This window comes from Triticum dicoccoides, chromosome 5B (assembly GCF_002162155.2).
Source record: "Triticum dicoccoides isolate Atlit2015 ecotype Zavitan chromosome 5B, WEW_v2.0, whole genome shotgun sequence".
In the NCBI taxonomy this organism is placed as follows: domain Eukaryota; kingdom Viridiplantae; phylum Streptophyta; class Magnoliopsida; order Poales; family Poaceae; genus Triticum; species Triticum dicoccoides.
Genome location: NC_041389.1, coordinates 97,876,692 through 97,895,272, shown reverse-complemented (window position 1 = coordinate 97,895,272; position 18,581 = coordinate 97,876,692). Strand labels below are relative to the sequence as shown.

At 41.1% G+C, this 18,581-nt stretch overlaps 1 protein-coding gene and 1 long non-coding RNA gene across 2 annotated transcripts; one reads left to right on the top strand and one right to left on the bottom strand.

Annotated features, from left to right (window-relative positions):
- Positions 1–2,149: 2,149 nt before the first annotated feature.
- Positions 2,150–7,150, top strand: LOC119307586 (zinc finger CCCH domain-containing protein 62-like). Its single transcript, XM_037583665.1, has 10 exons — positions 2,150–2,446; positions 2,645–2,718; positions 3,004–3,118; positions 3,245–3,303; positions 3,574–3,625; positions 3,695–3,806; positions 3,882–3,980; positions 4,065–4,192; positions 5,340–5,444; positions 5,585–7,150. Exons 1-10 carry the CDS (start codon positions 2,178–2,180, stop codon positions 6,831–6,833), a joined length of 2,262 nt encoding a protein of 753 aa, XP_037439562.1. The 5' UTR covers positions 2,150–2,177; the 3' UTR covers positions 6,834–7,150.
- Positions 7,151–11,578: 4,428 nt separating this feature from the next.
- Positions 11,579–13,398, bottom strand: LOC119305237. The gene is made up of 4 exons (XR_005148589.1): positions 13,336–13,398; positions 12,572–12,679; positions 11,733–11,841; positions 11,579–11,643 (listed from the first exon to the last, which is right to left on the bottom strand). It is a non-coding gene; the product is annotated as an uncharacterized LOC119305237 (long non-coding RNA).
- Between the last annotated feature and the right edge of the window lie 5,183 nt (positions 13,399–18,581).

The following is an 18,581-nucleotide window of genomic DNA, read 5'->3' as shown; positions in this document are numbered from 1 at the left end:
GTTGGAATGGAATGTCTTGGTCTCAACACATGAGTAGGTGGTTCTCTCTCAGAAAATGAATATTGGAAGTGTAGGAACGTTTTGATGGCTATCTCCACGAATGAAGAGTCGGTGGAGGGGTATATATAACCTCCACATAAAATCTAGTCGTTACACACAGATTCCCAAACTCGGTGAGACCGAATGGTGAAACTCGGTCAGACCGATTCAGGTCAAAATGTGAACATTAGAGTTTTCGGTAGGACTGACAAGGTCAACTCGGTGGGACTGATGTGCTAGATTTAGGGTAAAACCTCAACTCGGTTTGACCGATTATCCAAACTCGGTGAGACCAATTTTGGTAATAAGCAAACAGAGAATTGGTCAAGCAAACTCGGTGGGACCAATTGCATATTCTGGTGGGACCGAAATTATTGCAATAGACAACAGAGAGTTTGCAAGCCCATCTCGGTGAGACCTAGATCCCATCAGTGAGACCGAACTGATTAGGGTTTGGCAGTGGCTATGTGAAATGAACTCGGTGAAGCCGGATAGATCAAATCGATGGGGCCGAGTTTGACTTTAGGTTTAGGACATATGTGGATATGAGAAAGTAGCTGAGGGCTTTGGAGCATATCACTAAGCACTTTGAGCAAGCAAGCCATTAAGCAACACCTCATCCCCTTTTAATAGTATTGGCTTTCCTATGGAACCAATGTGATCTTGGATCACTAAAATGAAAATGCAGAGTCTTGAGCTCTTGCTAATGTTTGTCCTTAGCATCTTGAAGGGGTTACACATCCTCTTGTCCATGCCACTCCAATGTTGAACTTATCTGAAATATACTAGATGAAAATATTAGTCCAACAAGAGATATGTTGACATTAATTACCAAAATCACCCAGAGAGCACTTGTGCTTTCAATAGGCTGCATGCACTGGGAGTGAAAGAACTGCCCTTCTGCTTGGCAAGGGCAGTATAAGGGCCATGTTAGGGCTTGCACTATCATACTTGAGGCCGTGGCCTCACAAGATCTTTAGATCTGGCACTCTTTCTTCGGCAAGGCCGAATTGCACAATGATATCAACGTGCTTCAACGCTCGCCGGTCTTTGCAAGGCTTACCGAAGGCAACAACCTGTCGGTGAATGTTACCATCAACGGCCACAACTACGACAAAGGATACTACCTAGATGACGGTATTTATCCTCAGTGGACAAGTATTGCGAAGACAATTCCCAACCCTATCAGAGAGAAGAGGAAAAGATTTTCCCAAGAGCAAGAGATTGCTAAGAAGGACGCCGAGCGTGCCTTTGGTGTTCTGCAATCTCGATGGGGCATCGTGCGGTATCCTGCTAGGACTTGGAGTACCAAGAAGTCGTGGGAGGTGATGACTGCTGGTGTGATCATGCACAATATGATCGTACAGGATGAGCATACGGAACATATCTACGATCAAGAGTTTCAGTTTCAGCGTGAGAATGTTGTGCCTAAGCATGGAGGAGCGGCAACGTTTGAACAGTTCACCCAATTTCACCATGAAATAAGTGGTTGAAAAACTCACGTGCAGCTGCAAAATGATTTGGTTGAGTATATGTTGGCTTACGTTGGCAACCAATAGATGTACTCCCTCCATCCGAAAAAACTTGTCCTAGATACATCTATTTGAGGGACAAACTTTTCAGGACGGAGAAAGTATCTTTTTTTTAAATGTATTTGAGACAATTTAATTTTTATTTGGCTTGTAAACTATGCTAAATTTATTTGGTTGTGAAAGTATGCTCTATTTGGTTGTGAGAAATTGTGCTATTTTTTTTTGCTTGTGAAACTATGCAAAATGTGTGCATATTTATTTAAAAATGATGGTCAGCCAGCCACACCGACAAATATAAGTCAGCGCGTTAGGCATACTGCCGACCTAAATCAAAAAGTGCGGATGCCGAGCAGGTGGCCGACCTAAACGTAAAAAAAACAAACAAAATCACCGTCCGTTTGAATCGACCGTTGAAGTTGCTCTTATGGGCAACAAATACATCGTCTGTGAATGCCCTAATAAAACTCTTAAAACCCCGTGGCCCACACGAAGAAGGGCCAACACATTTTTTTTTCAAGCCAAAACGCCATAAAAGCAGACGAATACTCAAACCCGGAAACTCCTCCCCTCTCGTTCCATCCCCAACGGTCGACCCAATAACCCACCATGGCCGCCGCCGCCGCCCGCACCGGCCTCCCACCGGCGGATCACGATCCGCTCGAGGGGGCAGAATCGGAGTCGGAGGAGGAGGTGGAGAGCGGCGAGGAGCGAGGCGCTGATGGATCGGAGGCTGAGACCCTCGCCGACCTCTACGGCCCCGACGCGGGGTCCGACGAGGACCCCTCCTTCGACCCCGCCGCCGACAAGCGGGCGGTGGGGGAGGCCGCGCTGTGGTCCAGGATGGCCCGGCTGTCCATCTCCGCGCGCAAGGGCAGGTTCGCGCCTGGTTTCCCTTCTCCTCTCGATTTGGCCCGGTTTCTATGATCGCCACAACGTACACGGAAATATATTCTCACGATCTTCGCGATTCGTTCTGCGTTTGTTGGCCTGGGTCTTCGAGTTCATTTTTTTTTTGCATCGAAATTTTGCTTCTTGGTGGAGATCAGGATTCTTTGTGAATTTTGAAATTTCAGGAAAGGACCCGTGGCACTAGAGATGGGAAATGAGGATATTGATCTTTTGGCGATGGTGGACAAGCTGATGCACGGTGAGCTCCCTAGTCTTATTTTCTGCTACATTATGTGCCCTTGCAACTTACGTGTACAAACTGGAAACGGAACGGTCTTATAAGTTCGACATGAGCAATGTGTACCGACTTGTCAGAAAGGGAATTGGGAGAAGATATTTGAGTTGTAACATTCTGTAGGAAAACTAGGATACACATCATATTGACTTATTGAGGCTGTACCAAGATGAACATAACTGTTAATTTCTTATGTCCTTACGAACATAACTGTTAGTTTGATGATATTTGTACTGTTGTGAAATGTAGATGGCCAGTTGGAGAAATTGAAGGTTTATGAATGCAAAGCATACCTGAGGATTCACAAGTTGAGATTGGGAGGCAAGAAAGAAGAGCTTCTAAATCGTATCAGGGATCACATTGAGTATGAACTACACCCCTTATGTTATCTCTTAAATAAATTTGTTATAAGTGAGCTATTGTCTTTGCTTAGTTATTTCCTATGTCCATTGATGTACTTAAAAATTTCTTGTGATTCGCAAACATTCAGGGTCAAATTGTTTGGAGATGTGAAGTATCCAGTGTCAAGCTTTGTTCTGAACTGTAAAGGTGAGAAAAAAAGGCTATTTCTAATTTAGCACAAAACATGGCTCATGTATGAGAATTAATTTCAACAAATCCCTAGACTTATTTAATAAGACTAGTCTTGTCACTTGGAAGATGAGCTTCTTAGCTCTAGAATTAATTTCAACAAACCAATTTTCATGTACTACTTCGAAATTAAACACAATAATGCTCACAGTATCAGAACTTTTCTTCCCTGGCTATGCCATTTAAGTGCTACTTTTGTCAGTCTTATGTAGCAATTTTTTATTGTAGGTGATGCATGCAAAGGTGATGTGGTGATGTTTGAGCAAAATATTTACAGAAGGTAATACACATCAAGCAGATATTTTGTATTTGCTCTAGTGATGGGCGTGATGTTTGAGTATCGCTGTAGGAAAAAGGGAGATCCTCGTGGAATCAAGGGTCGTCTATGCGGTCAGAGGACAAATGCTGGTAGAATAATCAAAGAAAGCTATGGCACTGCAAAGCAACAGCATACATTCACTGTGAGTTCTGGCGTTGAGCTATAATATTGTAAGGAAATCATCTTCATATACTGTTTTTAACCATCAGCAACGTAGGTTGAGATTTTCTGGAGTAAAGGGTACAAACCATGGCCTCCCCTTCATCCTCTCCTCATAAAGGGAAGAAATCTTTACAAGGATAAGACCATGAGACAGGTTTGCCCTCTAGTAAGGTTCATTTTCAGTGGGAAAGAGGACCTTACAATTAAACTGGTACTGATAGAGTTTCTACCTTCATAGCCATGGCCTGATGAAAAGGAAAGAAGCAGAGTCCTGGAAGAAAAACATGCAAGAGGGTTCCAGGCACGTAAGTCAAGGGACGTCAGGATTCATGAGAAAGAGATTGACAAGATGAGGAGATTTAATAGGTACGCCTCTAATACTACGACATGATATGGTATTGATAATCATAATGTAACTCCCTGGTGTCTGGGAAAAATAATTTAATTTTTTGTGTGATTTGTTTGCATTTTGGCTACTTGCAGTGTCTGAAATACCTGTAGTACCGTATCACCCACCTAAGGGCTAAAGTGGTAAAGTATTTTATTTTTAAAACTAGGGAAAAGTGTACAGTTTTCAGATCATGTTATCCTAAGTTTGGAATTTGTAGCAAGCCCAAACCTGTTTATACTTTATAGGAAGTATTTGAACAGTAGAATCAGCTTATGATTTGAAAGAAGCAAGTAAACAAATGACACACTTTTGAGATTCTGCTCGAGAAGGTAGCTACGTCCGTGCTGACTGCATATGATTGATTTGGAAGTCAAACTTATTGGATTTTTGGAGGTCTCAGCTATTGATTATGACTAAATAGTTAGATAAAGTTAACTCTAGAGTGTTTGAAAATAAGTAGTACTGCATATGATTGATTTGGAAGTCAAACTTATTGGATTTTTGGAGGTCTCAGCTATTGATTATGACTAAATAGTTAGATAAAGTTAACTCTAGAGTGTTTGAAAATAAGTAGTACTACATGACAATGACAAAATATAACATAGAAAATTACCTACACAAATGTTTGAGTCCTTTATATGTTTGCAGGTTTCATGTAAAAAATATATAATTTTCACACCATGTGTAAAAGAGAAAAGTATGTATAATGATATTTTCCATGAAAATTTATAAGCATATAAAGTGCTCAGACATTTACATGCGTATGTCTACTTGGAACTTTTTGACATGGAAAAATAGATTTCTTTTACCCGGGTGCACCTTCGAATTACCCACTGCCTTGCGGGTTCGACTGAAAACTGAATAGACTACAATTCTTTAACCTAGTAGAACATGAACTGGACCTCTATAGTATAACTCTCTCATCAATAGGAATTACCACACCAGCCTGAGTCTATCTTTCGTTGAAGATCTGCTTCGACCCTAAGTATGTTTGGTTTCCTCCTGCACTGTCTCAACTCCTGGACTTGGCTGCAGCAGTAGTGAGGAGCCATCATGACAGTTGTGTGTCTGGCCACAAATATCATTGATGTTATGATTTTCAAATGTTGTTTTGGGGAACAGGCTTAAAGACAACAAGAGCAAAGGGAAAGAGAACATGAATCAAATATCATCTCAAACCGTTGTTCCACAACAGAAGGTTGTGTCCACGGATACTGTTGATCAAAGGTATTTCTGAATCTTATCAGTCTATCCTATTATTACATGAAAGCTCGATATTGATTGCTTACTATTGGATGTTGGGAATTTTGTGCATATAAATATATTTTTTGCTTTATTGTTCCTAATGTAAGCTTTTAACCTATTAGATTCAACGAAGGGAGGAGTGATTCCCTCCAACAAGGTGAACCTGGAAATGCAAGGCAGCAGCAGATATCTTCAAAACAAAATCCTGCAGTTCATTTGTTTCATCAGCAGTTCCTCTATCAGGGTCCTTCCATCCAACATGGCAACCCAGAGAAAACAAGGCAGCAGCAAATACTGTCAAGGCCCACCACTTCAGAGCAAATTTTCAAGCACCCAACGCAACACGACAATCATAGGCCTACTCCTGCACAGCAAATGTTCAAGAACCCACAGGAACACAATAATCATCAGCAGCAGCAAAATAAAGTGCTTCCGCAGGAGGGTTCAACAAAAACTGTCAGCATACTTGGCCGGGCCCCTTGCCTTCATTATGGAGGATCAGGAAATGCAGTTCAACAGCAGAAATTATCAAAGCCAACTCCTATGGAGCAGATCAGAAACCAGTCACAGCCCCTCAAACATGAGCACCAGAATTTAGTGCTTCCACAGGAGGATGCAAAGAAGGGAACCAACAGAGTGCATTCCATTGATCATGGCAAGGCCCCTTGCCTTCAGTATGCGGAACCAGGGAACGCAATGCAGCAGCAATCATCAAGGCCAGCACTTCCACAGCAGATCAAAAATCCACCACAGCCCCCGAAACATCAACACACTGAAGTGCTTCGGCAGGAGGATGGAAATAGAACTTACAGAGTAGAGCCCATTGATCGTCGGAATAACAATTACCATAACACAACGTATGACGAATCAGCATTCCAGCATCGTGGGACTCAGCATGCAAAGACACACCAGCATGGCTCCAACGGCCATCCACATGCTCACGGTGATAGCCAATGGCATCAACCTCTCAGGCCTAGAATTCAGGATTTCTCTTCAAGAAACCAAGAAGGGGATTATCGCGATCATAGGCAAACGGCTCGAGAGCAGTACAATCCTCAAGAGGGGCATCATCACAATCAGCATGGTCACGGGCAAATGATTCAGGAGCAGTATCAGCCCCAAAAGATCCATCATCAGAATGGGCACGATACCTGGAGAATGAACCACAACCAGTATCATCCCCAGGAGAACCATCATCAGAATGGGCATGATAGCTGGAGAATGAACCACAACCAGTATCATCCCCAGGAGAACCATCATCAGAATTACCGGTACGCCCAGCAGTTTCCAGCACCGAAGATGTGCCGCTACTACCAACAAGGGTTGCGGTGCCCCTATGAGGGAAACTGCAAGTTTTCCCATGGCAGCTGAAGGGCAGCAGTTCTTTGTGCAGTCACTTGAGAATTTGAAGGTGACAGCTCCCATTTTGTCAGTCAACTTGTGTTGGCAAGCAAGGCTACACGTTTTTTGCTTCTTTCTTTGGTTTGTCACGCTCTTTTATCAGATGAATGATGGATTATGGTTTATAAGAGGATTTTGGTTCATAATTATGGTTTATAAATAGATTTTCCACGAGAACCTCCATGCAATATAGTCTTGGAGATTAGAAGATATATTTGGCTGCAATATACCTTGTCAGTTCTTTTAACAATTTGTAGCAACTAATAAGTTTGTAGCATTACAAGCTGAAAAAAAACTGGATTTTGATCCGTAGCATCCCAACCAGCTCCTCCCGTTTCTCGTGTACTAGAAGCTGGGGTGCGCCTCTTGGGCGGTCATGTACCTGTTCATGTGCATTAACAATTTAGTCTGAACCCCTTACCTGCTTATCAAATAACACGTCACTTTATCTTCTTTCATTTTTCTCTCTTAGTGTCAAGCTACCTAGCAACAATCATATGTATATATGGTACATAGAACAACAAGATATACAACACAGATCACAAAAGATTTTTTTCCCATTCAATTAGATAGCAGACGAAGAGCAGTATCAACTTGAAACTAGGCATATTGTTTGTTTGTTTTGCGTATGTGTAAAAGATGAATTTCACATTTGTTTTGATCAAATTTATCCAAATTTACATAGCAACACTACACGATTATCAATGACACTAAAAGGTAATCAACTCCGGCAAGCAAAAAAAAATGCAGTGTGATTATAGTGACATTATAGTTGAGGGAAAGCTCTAAATTGCGCCAACAAATAAATAAATGTCCCAATAAGCTATCTTTAATGCTTTGGTCCCTTCACCTTTGCATTGTTCGTTTAGGTTGTGCTCACCATAGTTACATTTAGGCCAACCTTATTTGTCCGCATAGCCTAAATTGTCAAGAAAAAGATAATGTGTAGAAGACCTGTTCATGCCCCTCTAGGTCCATCTCAATCCTTTCACTACTAGTTGATCTTTCCGCATTACATATTTTCCTTTAACTGTATCAGATTATATTTGTAATCTTGACTCGTTGGTAGGTCGCCCCATCATACAGATTTAACTTTTTTCCTTCTCCTTATTTTCTTATTATTTTTTCCATTTTTCTCTATATTTCATTTTATCTTTCTTTTTTCAGTGTTAGATATATTTTAAATTTATTTATCTATCTATTTATTCATTGTTCTAATACTTATTTTCATTATCCTTTTTATAGTTTTCCCTTTTCCACTTTTTCATTTCATTTTATATTTTATACTTTTATTTGTTATTCCATTTTTCCAATTATTTCCCCCTTTATTTCTACTTCACTTTTCTTTAGTGGCTAATACATTAGCATTTATTTCAAAATTCATGAATATGTGTTCCTAAATACATACCCATCCATACTGAAACACATGCCTACCTATTTTGAGAGACATGAACATTTCTTCTGCTATATATGAAATTTTGTTTGATATACATGAACACTTCAGATATATATTAGTATAAAAGATATATGTACGTATAGCAAAAAATAGTTTTGTGATCCCACGGGAATATTTTGTTTATACGCATGGACAAAACTCTCAAACTATATGAACAAATAAAAAACATGAAATGTTTTTCTTGACATATGAAGGTGATTTTTAATATACATTCTAATTAACATAATCCTTGACAATATTATTATTTTTTAAGAACAAAATGTATATATTTTTTTAAAAAATAGAAAATGCTAGCTAATGAGTTGCGCCTATAACTGACTATTTAGTTTGTGGTTCAAGCAGCAACCTAGGAAAGCGGACTAAGGGTCAGTGTCTCCACTAACATACAACTCTCCTCTCTTCTTTAAATACAACTAGATGACTCGTTGCGCCAAATGACGCAAAGACCTGTTTGAAAACCATGTTCGTGTTGATTTTTTTTACATTATTTGATAACTTTATGTTTGAGCAAGAGTAAAGATCATGTGAAACCATAAGTGTTGCTAAAATTAGGATTTACCCAAGTAAAAAAAAGGTTTCACCAATGATACCAATTTTACCTATTTTAAAGGCAAGTCCTGAGGTAGATAGCACAAAAATTTGACAAAGGAAGAATACATTCAACATAAGATACTATTTCTAAAATCGAAGGACATCATATACATGAACAACATCAGATTAAAGATAAGTACGGATCTTAATCTTATAGAACCAAATTAAATAGAACAAAATAAAAAATGGGGACCGTATATCCACACTGAGAACCAAAAAAGGACAAAATATATGACCAAATAGAAGTGTACACCACAGTACTATTCTCACCAGCATCGTTCAATTTAAAAAGTAAAAAAAAAACATCAAACATGGGAAGCTTACCGCCCATCCAAAAAATCATCATACTCATGGCTATCATACATCATATAACATTTTTACTGAGAAGCCACTATTGAGAAGCCATGTGACAATTAACTACTGCATTGTATTTCCCATCACACAATGGACATACATAACTATCCCATATAAACCCAATCACTACTTTCTCCAGTGGCTATTGCCGACAAAATTGGAGCTTCTCATGTACACCGGACAAACAAATGAAACTGTAGTTTTAGAGGTATTTTGGATTGACTGAAGCAAACACTCGTCATAGCACAAAGATCTGTTCCAGCCTCTTGCTGCAGCCTAACACATCTGAAGTGCTTTGAAATTACATAAAAATTGAGTCAATAAAAAAAAGAGCTATAAAGGCAAAATATTCACAATCTTTTGTAACACCCAAAACACTTCGACTTTGCTCACTTCTATATGTAAGTAAATAGGAACACAATGAAGCAAACAAAAACATGAGAAAGCAAACAATGACGGGAAGTGCTTAGGTTTTGTTGCTTAACTACTACTGTATGTTGTGGTGTTATTCTAGGCTGAGCATGGTCGGTTGAAGTATAATCATTCCTGCTTCTAGAGAGAGTGACTCAGATGGGGATGCAGAGTATGGAGAAATAACAGTGCTCTGCTTTTTCATTTTTTGTATCTGCAGTTTATTTTGTACAGAGGTAAGGCAGGCGCACAAACTCCTTGCCGTCTTGTCCCGCAGCTGCAATGACGGCGAGGACCTCCACGTGGATTGAACCAATAATGCCAAACACCATCAACCTAGATTATAAGTCAGATGCTCAAACCTACCAAACCTCCTGCAAACAAATAAAAGTGAGTTAATGAGGACATTGTGGTTGATTTGATCTAGATGAAATAGATAAAGAAAAATGGCACATGCCAAACCGAGTAATTATTCTGCTATGCGTAATGTGGGATTTAATATAAATGGACCAAATTTATTTGAGCCTACAAATCAAAATCCTGATATATGTCACACAAATTACACAAATCAATACTTCTTAAAATACAAATCTCAACTTAAAACATATGGATTGCATCTAAATACAATAGTTATTCACAATAGGCAAAGTAATCCCAGAGTCACACAATGCCTCATGCATAAGGATATAAACAACCAATAAAATTCTATTGTTGTAAATAACTTCTAGTTATGCTCCCAGATTTCCGGCAACAATCTAAAGCACTGAGGAACTGCACTCTTCAGTTGCATTGTCACAGTCTCACAGAGTTATTTATCGATGCAACATCTAAACCGGAAGAACATATGCTTAACAGACAAAACCGAGCAAGAACAGCAGCCTATAACAGAATGCAGGAGACAAGTAGACAACAACACTGACCTAACAGTGCAGTCCTCAGGGGATCTACAAACTCTGGGAACTCGATCTCATCGAGCGCCTTGAAGACGTCTTCAGCGTTGATCGACTGCCTCTTTCCGTCCTTGCACACATCATTGGCCCTGCAAAAAAGACCACCCTCGTGTAACCATCATCATCCCAAGAGTATCACATCACATGGAGAAGCCTAATATTATGCTGAAACTATCGACTCCTTGTGCATTGATTGGTTCTCTCTCTGGCGGCTCCCCCCTCGACCGCAGAGCAGAGCAATTAGCTGAAGAACTACCACAACGACGCATATCAGCCAAGAAACTTCCAAACAATTCACATAAGTATCAAATTCGTCACCCAAATCAGCCAAAAAAATGTCACCCTAATTAACCAAATACATCAAATCAATCAGGATTACTCCCAAGAATCAGAGCAAAAACGAATGGATATGGAGGTCACAACCTCTACATAAATGTTACTAAAGTATCCTTCATTCATATTCTGGTCCATGCACAACCATTCAGGTCTAGAAGTCACAAACTCCCCAAATAAAATGTTACAGGAAACAGAAATCCCAAGTGTGTTTCGATACTTCAGTCCAGCCCACAATTTTTTTTCTGAAACAGAAAAGTAAGGAATGAGTATCAGAAACCAACATATGTGGGCTAAAAAGGGGAACAAGCATACATTTGTTCCGACCAGAGGCATGATGTAGACTATTCGATCTCAGTGCACAGCCTGGAACAAATCAGAAAATCACAATATAGACACAAAAGGGATTCAAGAAGAAGGTAGAAATAAGTAACAAGATAGAGGGATCCTATCCAAATAGTGAACTGCATTTTTATAGTTTAGACTTTAGACCAACAGGAAATGGAGAATATTGCCTTGACTAAGGATTTGATACATCGTTGTCAGGTAGCAGGGGTTGTGGATTGATACTTTTTGCATGGATGTCAAAAGAAAATTTAGTTCATGCACCTATAAATATCGCCATGGCGGCTATTCCTGTCAGCATTAGGAATCCAGTATGCTACAATCAATCGCTGGTATAGGTCTGTAGACAACCACAACAACAAAAGCATAAATGGTAGGACACTACACCAAAACAAACATAAGAGTGCACAATAGAGAATGCAGAAATACCATTAGAAGTTGTGGTTATCTATCCCTTCAGTCTTGAAGCTCGGCGGATAGCATGTTTGTTCATTTGATTGAGAAGTATCCATTATTTGGCATGTCTTCTAACCTTTAACTGAAAACAACCCAATAAAAGAGTGAGGCCATCCAGCACATGAAATATATTTCTGAAATCACAAAACGATGGCAGCTAATGTGCTAAAATCTGAAATACGTTGTGGCCATCTTAAGGTGGATATATGAGCAATCAATCTGCTCGTCGACCTCAAATTATCTTACTGAACTGATTAACCACTTCCAAAGCTTCTCCTCACAATAGAACTAACTTGTAAATAAAAGATAAAGAAAACAGAGGAAGAGTACTATCATATTTCAAAATCCTCAGTGGATGAGCTGGTAACGCAACATGTTAAGAAGCAATCTTAAATAAGGACATTTTGTAACTCAAAACCAAATAGGGTTGTAACCAAAGGTTAATTCCATATCAGTATTTAGAAAAGTGAGTGATTTGGTACATGGTAGATAGGATCAATGTGAACCAATAGTATTACTTGGATGCAAAAGGTGACACTTCAAATTCATGCTAAGATGAGAAACACCAGATGCGGCAAATAATAAATCAGGAAATCCTTATACTGAGCCTTGGATTCATCATATAGAGTAAATTTGTGTCAGGACAGTAGAGAAATCTCACGAGCTGAGATAAAAAATAAAAATGGTAACCGTCAATGTTGAAGACTGCTCTGCCAGAAAATACATATCAGCATAATGTGAAGGTTTCAAAATATTCATGAAGGAAAGATTTGTAAACACGCATATCATATTTAATCGAAGTTCAGACTGACTCGGTCGGTGTATCCTTTGATTCTTCTATTCCAAAAGAAAAACGGTCTCGCATCTTCTTTGCTTCCTTGCACATGAAACCTCAATTGTTGCATGTATCTGTAGACCATCTACATAAGAAGGAAGAAACATGTTAGAGTATACTACAGAGGAGTTTTACAGCAGGCAAAATATGACTAAAGATTTCTGAGTACGGTACAAAATTTCCACTAAAACTGCAGGGGAGTTACCTGCCCAACTATAGAAAAAATTCAAGTTTTTTTTCTTCCTACCTAACAATGGGAGTGTTAAAGTGAAAAGAAAGCAAAGTGTTCAAGTGTTCTAAGTTCTGAATCCTAACAATCATTCCTCAAATAAGAAAAAAAATCTTAACAGGCTAATTTCTAAAATGTAAGTTCAAGTTCAGATCAGTGTTTCACAATGCATTCACGGACATGGCTTCCTTGGGCAGAGCGGCACCATGCAAACCCTATATAATTTTCATCATCTTCAAGTTCGGACCACTGTTTCAACATACATCCACAAACTGTAGGTTTCTCTGAGGCTTAGTAGGAAGAAAAGAGATGGGAATTTGTGTACAAGTGTGTGTGCCTTACCCAATTAGATTGAACCTAAATCATAGCATAGGGGAATCGATCCTGTTCTTGGAACGAATCACCATAAATCAGTGGAATCCATCAAACCCTAGCCTAATTTACTGAACCAAATCTGAACCAAACTAATCTGGGCTTGAGCAAAGGAAGAGGTAGAGGAAGTAGGTTAATACCTTGAGCTCGAAACGATGTCGTCGGCGGGATGCTCAACCTTCTCCTCTCGTTCGCGCCCTGCGTCTCCACTGCCCTGGTTCGTGCCCTTCACACGGACGGGGGACGTAGACCTCCTCTCCCTTGAGGCTAATGCGAGGATCTTGTCGAGCGTGGCCGCCGCCGGCCGGCCTCCCTTCTCGGCTTCTTCCCGCGGTCTGGGCACGGCAGAGGAGTGGCAGATGGCGACGAGGACGATGAGGGAGATCTTTCTCCCTCCTCTCCTTCCTTGTCTCTCTCCCTCTCTCATCTTTTCTCTTCAGCAGATCGGATCGAGCGCCGCCGTTCTTTGCCGCCGCTGGAGAGGGCAGTGAAGAGGAGGAAGAGGCGGCACGGTGGATAGCAGGGCAGAAGGGGAGGAGGCGGCGGCGCCGTGGAGAGGGAGGGGAGCGGGGCGGCTAGGGTTGGAGGGGAGGGGATTGGGGCGGACGAGGGAGGGAGGAGCGAGGGGCGCGATGCCGTTTTCTACCTCGCACGGTGTGCTCGCGTGGTGCGCTGCAACCCACGCGCGGCGCGATACGGTGGACTTTTTTTCCTTCGCGTGGTACCGTGCGCTCGATGCCTTCGCTGTGACTACCTACCCCTTCATCCTTTATAAGTTAGATGCCACCTCAACATTTTTCCTTTGATACCGTAGTAAGAGCCAAGTATTGGGAGTGCTCTTATTCAACTTTTTGTTGTAATCTCTGCTCCAAGGCACAAACCCATCTCTCGCCGCCACAATGATCATTCAACAATGCACACCACTATTGTTAATGCTCTGATGTGGTGTAACTTGTATTCCTATATTTCATTCATTCTCTTCTCTCCACAACTAGGCCACAAGGTTGAGATGCAAGTATGGTCCCTAAACCAAATAAATGCAATATCACTTAGATACAACACCTAAGAGACAATTCATTGTGGTGGTTATCTCTGAAAAAATTCAACTACCTATGATTACTCGATAAGAGTCAATGCATTAGGAGTGCCCTAAGAACCAACCTTGAGGTTGATGAATAACAAGGCGGGGTCACTTATGATGCACAACAATGATGAATTTGAGAGAAATACTACACCATACTGGTTTGAGTCGCACGACAGAGCTGCAATGATGTGATAACATGGATCCAATGAAGGAGATCTCGTCGGAGATACGAGAAAAAATGAAACGGCGAGAGAAAGGCATTGAATTTTTATGCTAATGCCATCCATTTATGCCTTCCATGACCTAAGGGCTTTTGACATAACTAGCAAGGCGCCAATGCTACGCACAAGGAACCACATGAAACAAACTGAAATTTGTTTTTGTCTAAAAAGACAGAAATTTGATTTACCCAAGGATGGTGTATGCTACATTTGATGACAGTTGGCACGAATAGAATTAGTGGCAGCAGACAACACCAAGATGCAAGATGTCAAGAAAAAGAGAGTGGTCAGTGGATGTCATGTTTTCTTTTTGTGAATTACAACTTTCATTGCATACCGAGGAGGATTACAATCACCTCGCTCACCTTTTTTCCAACATGGCACGAGTTGAAGTTGTCTAGATTTTCCCATAAGTATGTGTGCATCCTTATGGCATCTCGAAGGGAAAACATCAAACAGACATCCTCCATTGTTTGCAGACACATCTAGACATGTGTACAGACAGTAGTACGAACGTTAACCATCTAACCCTATCACCAAAAAATTAATACTTATCGGCCCCTAGTCCATAGTGGATAGAGGAGAGAGAGAAGAGGGGAGGGAAAAGTGGTTTTGTCGGCGTTCAAAGTGATCCTATGAGCTGGCAGTGTCCGCGGACATGGCTAGACTCCCCTACTCTTCCCTGAATTTGTCCGACATGTCCACGGACAAATGGGGAACAACGTTGGATTGCAGAAAGTGCATGTCGGACAAATTGGGGTTAAATAGTGCTCCGCGTTGGAGAGCCCTTGCCCCCTAGGTGGATTTTGATAATTAATGCCAACATATCTCAATGAACTAGTGATTATCAAGTCTACTTCATGTTAGCTCCCAAAAGGTGCAATAAGGAAAATCTACAAGGACAAGTGTTGGCCAAACCAAGAACTTAGCCACTGAGTTCATAGGCATGTCGGTACTATCAAAAAAGGACCAAGGTTGATGAGTTGAGTTATTTTCTCCACGTGCTTAAAGATCAAGCTCCAGCCCTCTAAGAGTCTCTCATTCCCCCCATTATCTATGTGTATTTTTTCACTGCTCGGAGTCTTCGAGCCTTTCCTCTTTGGACCCTCTGAGCTATTGGTAAGTTGCCACCATTAGGTTTATCCGACGATTCTGAGATGATCATTCGGAACCTCCGAGCCGTGCTAAAAAGCGTGTAATAGTTAGATTTGGGCCCACCCTATATAGCCCAACTATCCCATCAATTCACTTGAAGCAACATGCATACAAGTCAAATTTTCTGAGCGAGAACTTCAAGTTCTTGTGTTGGGTTCAAAGAGCTTTCTTCATAAGCATTCAAGCCACTCCTTCAAGCTCTAGTCGCATTCCTTGCTTTTCACTCCTATATCTCCAATCCAAAGTCATATACCGAGAGATTTTTTAGCGTGGAGAAGATTATTTTTAGAAACACAAGAGCAATTGATTAATCACCAATAAACCACAATCTTCTAACTTTTGGAGGGTGTGTGCCTCCTAGATTGGCTAGGTGTGCTTGCAAGCCTTCAAGGTGCAAAGGAACCAAGACGTTTGTAAGGGCTAGGCAATCTTGAAAGTGCAACTAATCCCCGGGTAGTTTTGGTAATTAATAACAACAAATATCTCACTGAACTAATATTCATTCAAGTTACAGATTTCAGGAAGTATAATGATTGGCATGGCAAGGACTAGTGATTGTGGACCTCTCAAAATGCTAAGGACATGGATTGGCAAAAGCTCAAGACTCTACATTTTTGGTTAAGTGATCCAAGATCACATTGAGTCCATAGGAAAGTCAATACTATTAAAAAATGATAAGGTTTTGATGATGATCTAGTTGCTCAAATGCTTAGTGACATTGATCTAAAACCCTCAACCACTTTCTCTATCCAAATATGTCCACAACCTGTCAAGCCAACTCGGTTCCACCAAATCCTACCTATCCAGACCCACCGAGTTCATCTGGACATTGCCACAGCCAAACCCTAACAAATTGGATCCACCGATATGGATCTCGGTCCCACCGAGATGGCCTGGCCAACCCTCTGTCATTTGTTGCAATTATTTCGGTCTTACCGAGTTTTGCAATCGGTGCCACTGAGATGACTTGCCAACCTTTTGTTGCCTTATTGCTTTATTTTGGTCTTACCGAGATGATGCAATCGGTGCCACCGAAGCGAGGTTTTCCCTACCATTGCACATCGGTCGCTCCGAGATGTTTCCATCCGGTCCCACGAGACCTCCAATGTTCACATCTTTTACACAGGTCGGTGCCATAGAGAATTCTGATTGGTGCCATTGAGTTGGGTCAAATGTGTGTAACAGTTGGATTTCGTGTGGAGGCTATATATATACCCCTGCACCCCCTATTACTCAGTAAGAGAGCCATCAGAACGTGACTACATTTCCACCATTCATTTTCTGAGAGAGAACCACCTGCTCATGTGTTGAGATCAAGAGATTCTATTTCTACCATTTTAATCTTGATTTCTAGCCTTCTCCAAGTTGCTTTCCACTCAAATCCCTCTTCCACCATAGCCAAATATGTGAGAGAGAGTTGAGTGTTGGGAAGACTATCATTTGAAGAGCAAAGAGTTCATCATCTACACACCATCTATTAAAGTTTAGAGAGTGGTGTCTCCTAGATTGATCAGGTGTCGCTTGGGAGCCTCCGACATGCATGATGTGGAGTTAAACCAAGAAGTTTGTAAGGGCAAGGAGATCACCTACTTCGTGAATATCTACCCGAGTGAGGCTAGTCTTTCATGGACGGAAGCCATGGTTGAATAGACAAGGTTGCTTCTGAAGGAAATATGCCCTAGAGGCAATAATAAAGTTATTATTTATTTCCTTATTTCATGATAAATGTTTATTATTCATGCTAGAATTCTATTAACCGGAGATATAATACATGTGTGAATACATACACAAACATAGTGTCACTAGTATGCCTCTACTTGACTAGCTCGTTAATTAAAGATGGTTAAGTTTCCTAACCATAGACATGAGTTGTCATTTGATTAACGGGATCACATCATTAGGAGAATTATGTGATTGACTTGACCCATTCTATTAGCTTAGCACTTGATCGTTTAGTATGTTGATATTGCTTTCTTCATGACTTATACATGTTCCTATAACTATGAGATTATGCAACTCCCGTTTACCGGAGGAACACTTTGTGTGCTACCAAACGTCACAACGTAACTGGGTGATTATAAAGGTGCTCTACAGGTGTCTCCAAAGGTACTTGTTGGGTTGGCGTATTTCGAGATTAGGATTTGTCACTCCGATTGTCGGAGAGGTATCTCTGGGCCCACTCAGTAATGCACATCACTGTAAGCCTTGCAAGCATTGCAACTAATGAGTTAGTTGCAGGATGATGTATTATGGAACGAGTAAAGAGACTTGCCGGTAACGAGATTGAACTAGGTATTGAGATACCAACGATCGAATCTCGGGCAAGTAACATACTGATGACAAAGGGAACAACGTATGTTGTTATGCGATTTGACCGATAAAGATCTTCTTAGAATATGTGGGAACCAATATGAGCATCCAGGTTCCGCTATTGGTTATTGACCGGAGACGTGTCTCGGTCATGTCTACATAGTTCTCGAACCTGTAGGGTCCGCACGCTTAAAGTTTCAATGACGGTTATATTATGAGTTTATGAGTTTTGATGTACCGAAGGTTGTTCGGAGTCCCAGATGTGATCACAGACATGATGAGGAGTCTCGAAATGGTCGAGACATGAAGATTGATATATTGGAAGCCTATATTTGGATATCGGAAGTGTTCCGGGTGAAATCGGTATTTTACCGGAGTACCGAGGGGTTACCGGAACCCCCCGGGGGCTTAATGGGCCATAGTGGGCCTTAGTGGAGAAGAGGAGAGGCGGCCAGGGCAGAGCCGCACGCCCCTCCCCCCTAGTACGAACAGGACAAGGAGAGGGGGGCGGCGCCCCCCCCCCCTTTCCTTCCTCTCTCTCCCTCCTCTTTCCCCCCTTCTCCAAGTCCAACAAGGAAGGAGGGAGTCCTACTCCCGATGGGAGAAGGACTCCCCT

Excerpts from the sequence above, each read along its gene's own strand:
- LOC119307586 (XM_037583665.1), top strand. The coding sequence starts at position 2,178 with ATGGCCGCCGCCGCCGCCCGCACCGGCCTCCCACCGGCGGATCACGAT. Across the intron at positions 3,626-3,694 it reads GAGCAAAATATTTACAGAAG|GAAAAAGGGAGATCCTCGTG; the intron begins GTAATACACATC and ends GTATCGCTGTAG. Across the intron at positions 5,445-5,584 it reads ACGGATACTGTTGATCAAAG|ATTCAACGAAGGGAGGAGTG; the intron begins GTATTTCTGAAT and ends TTAACCTATTAG.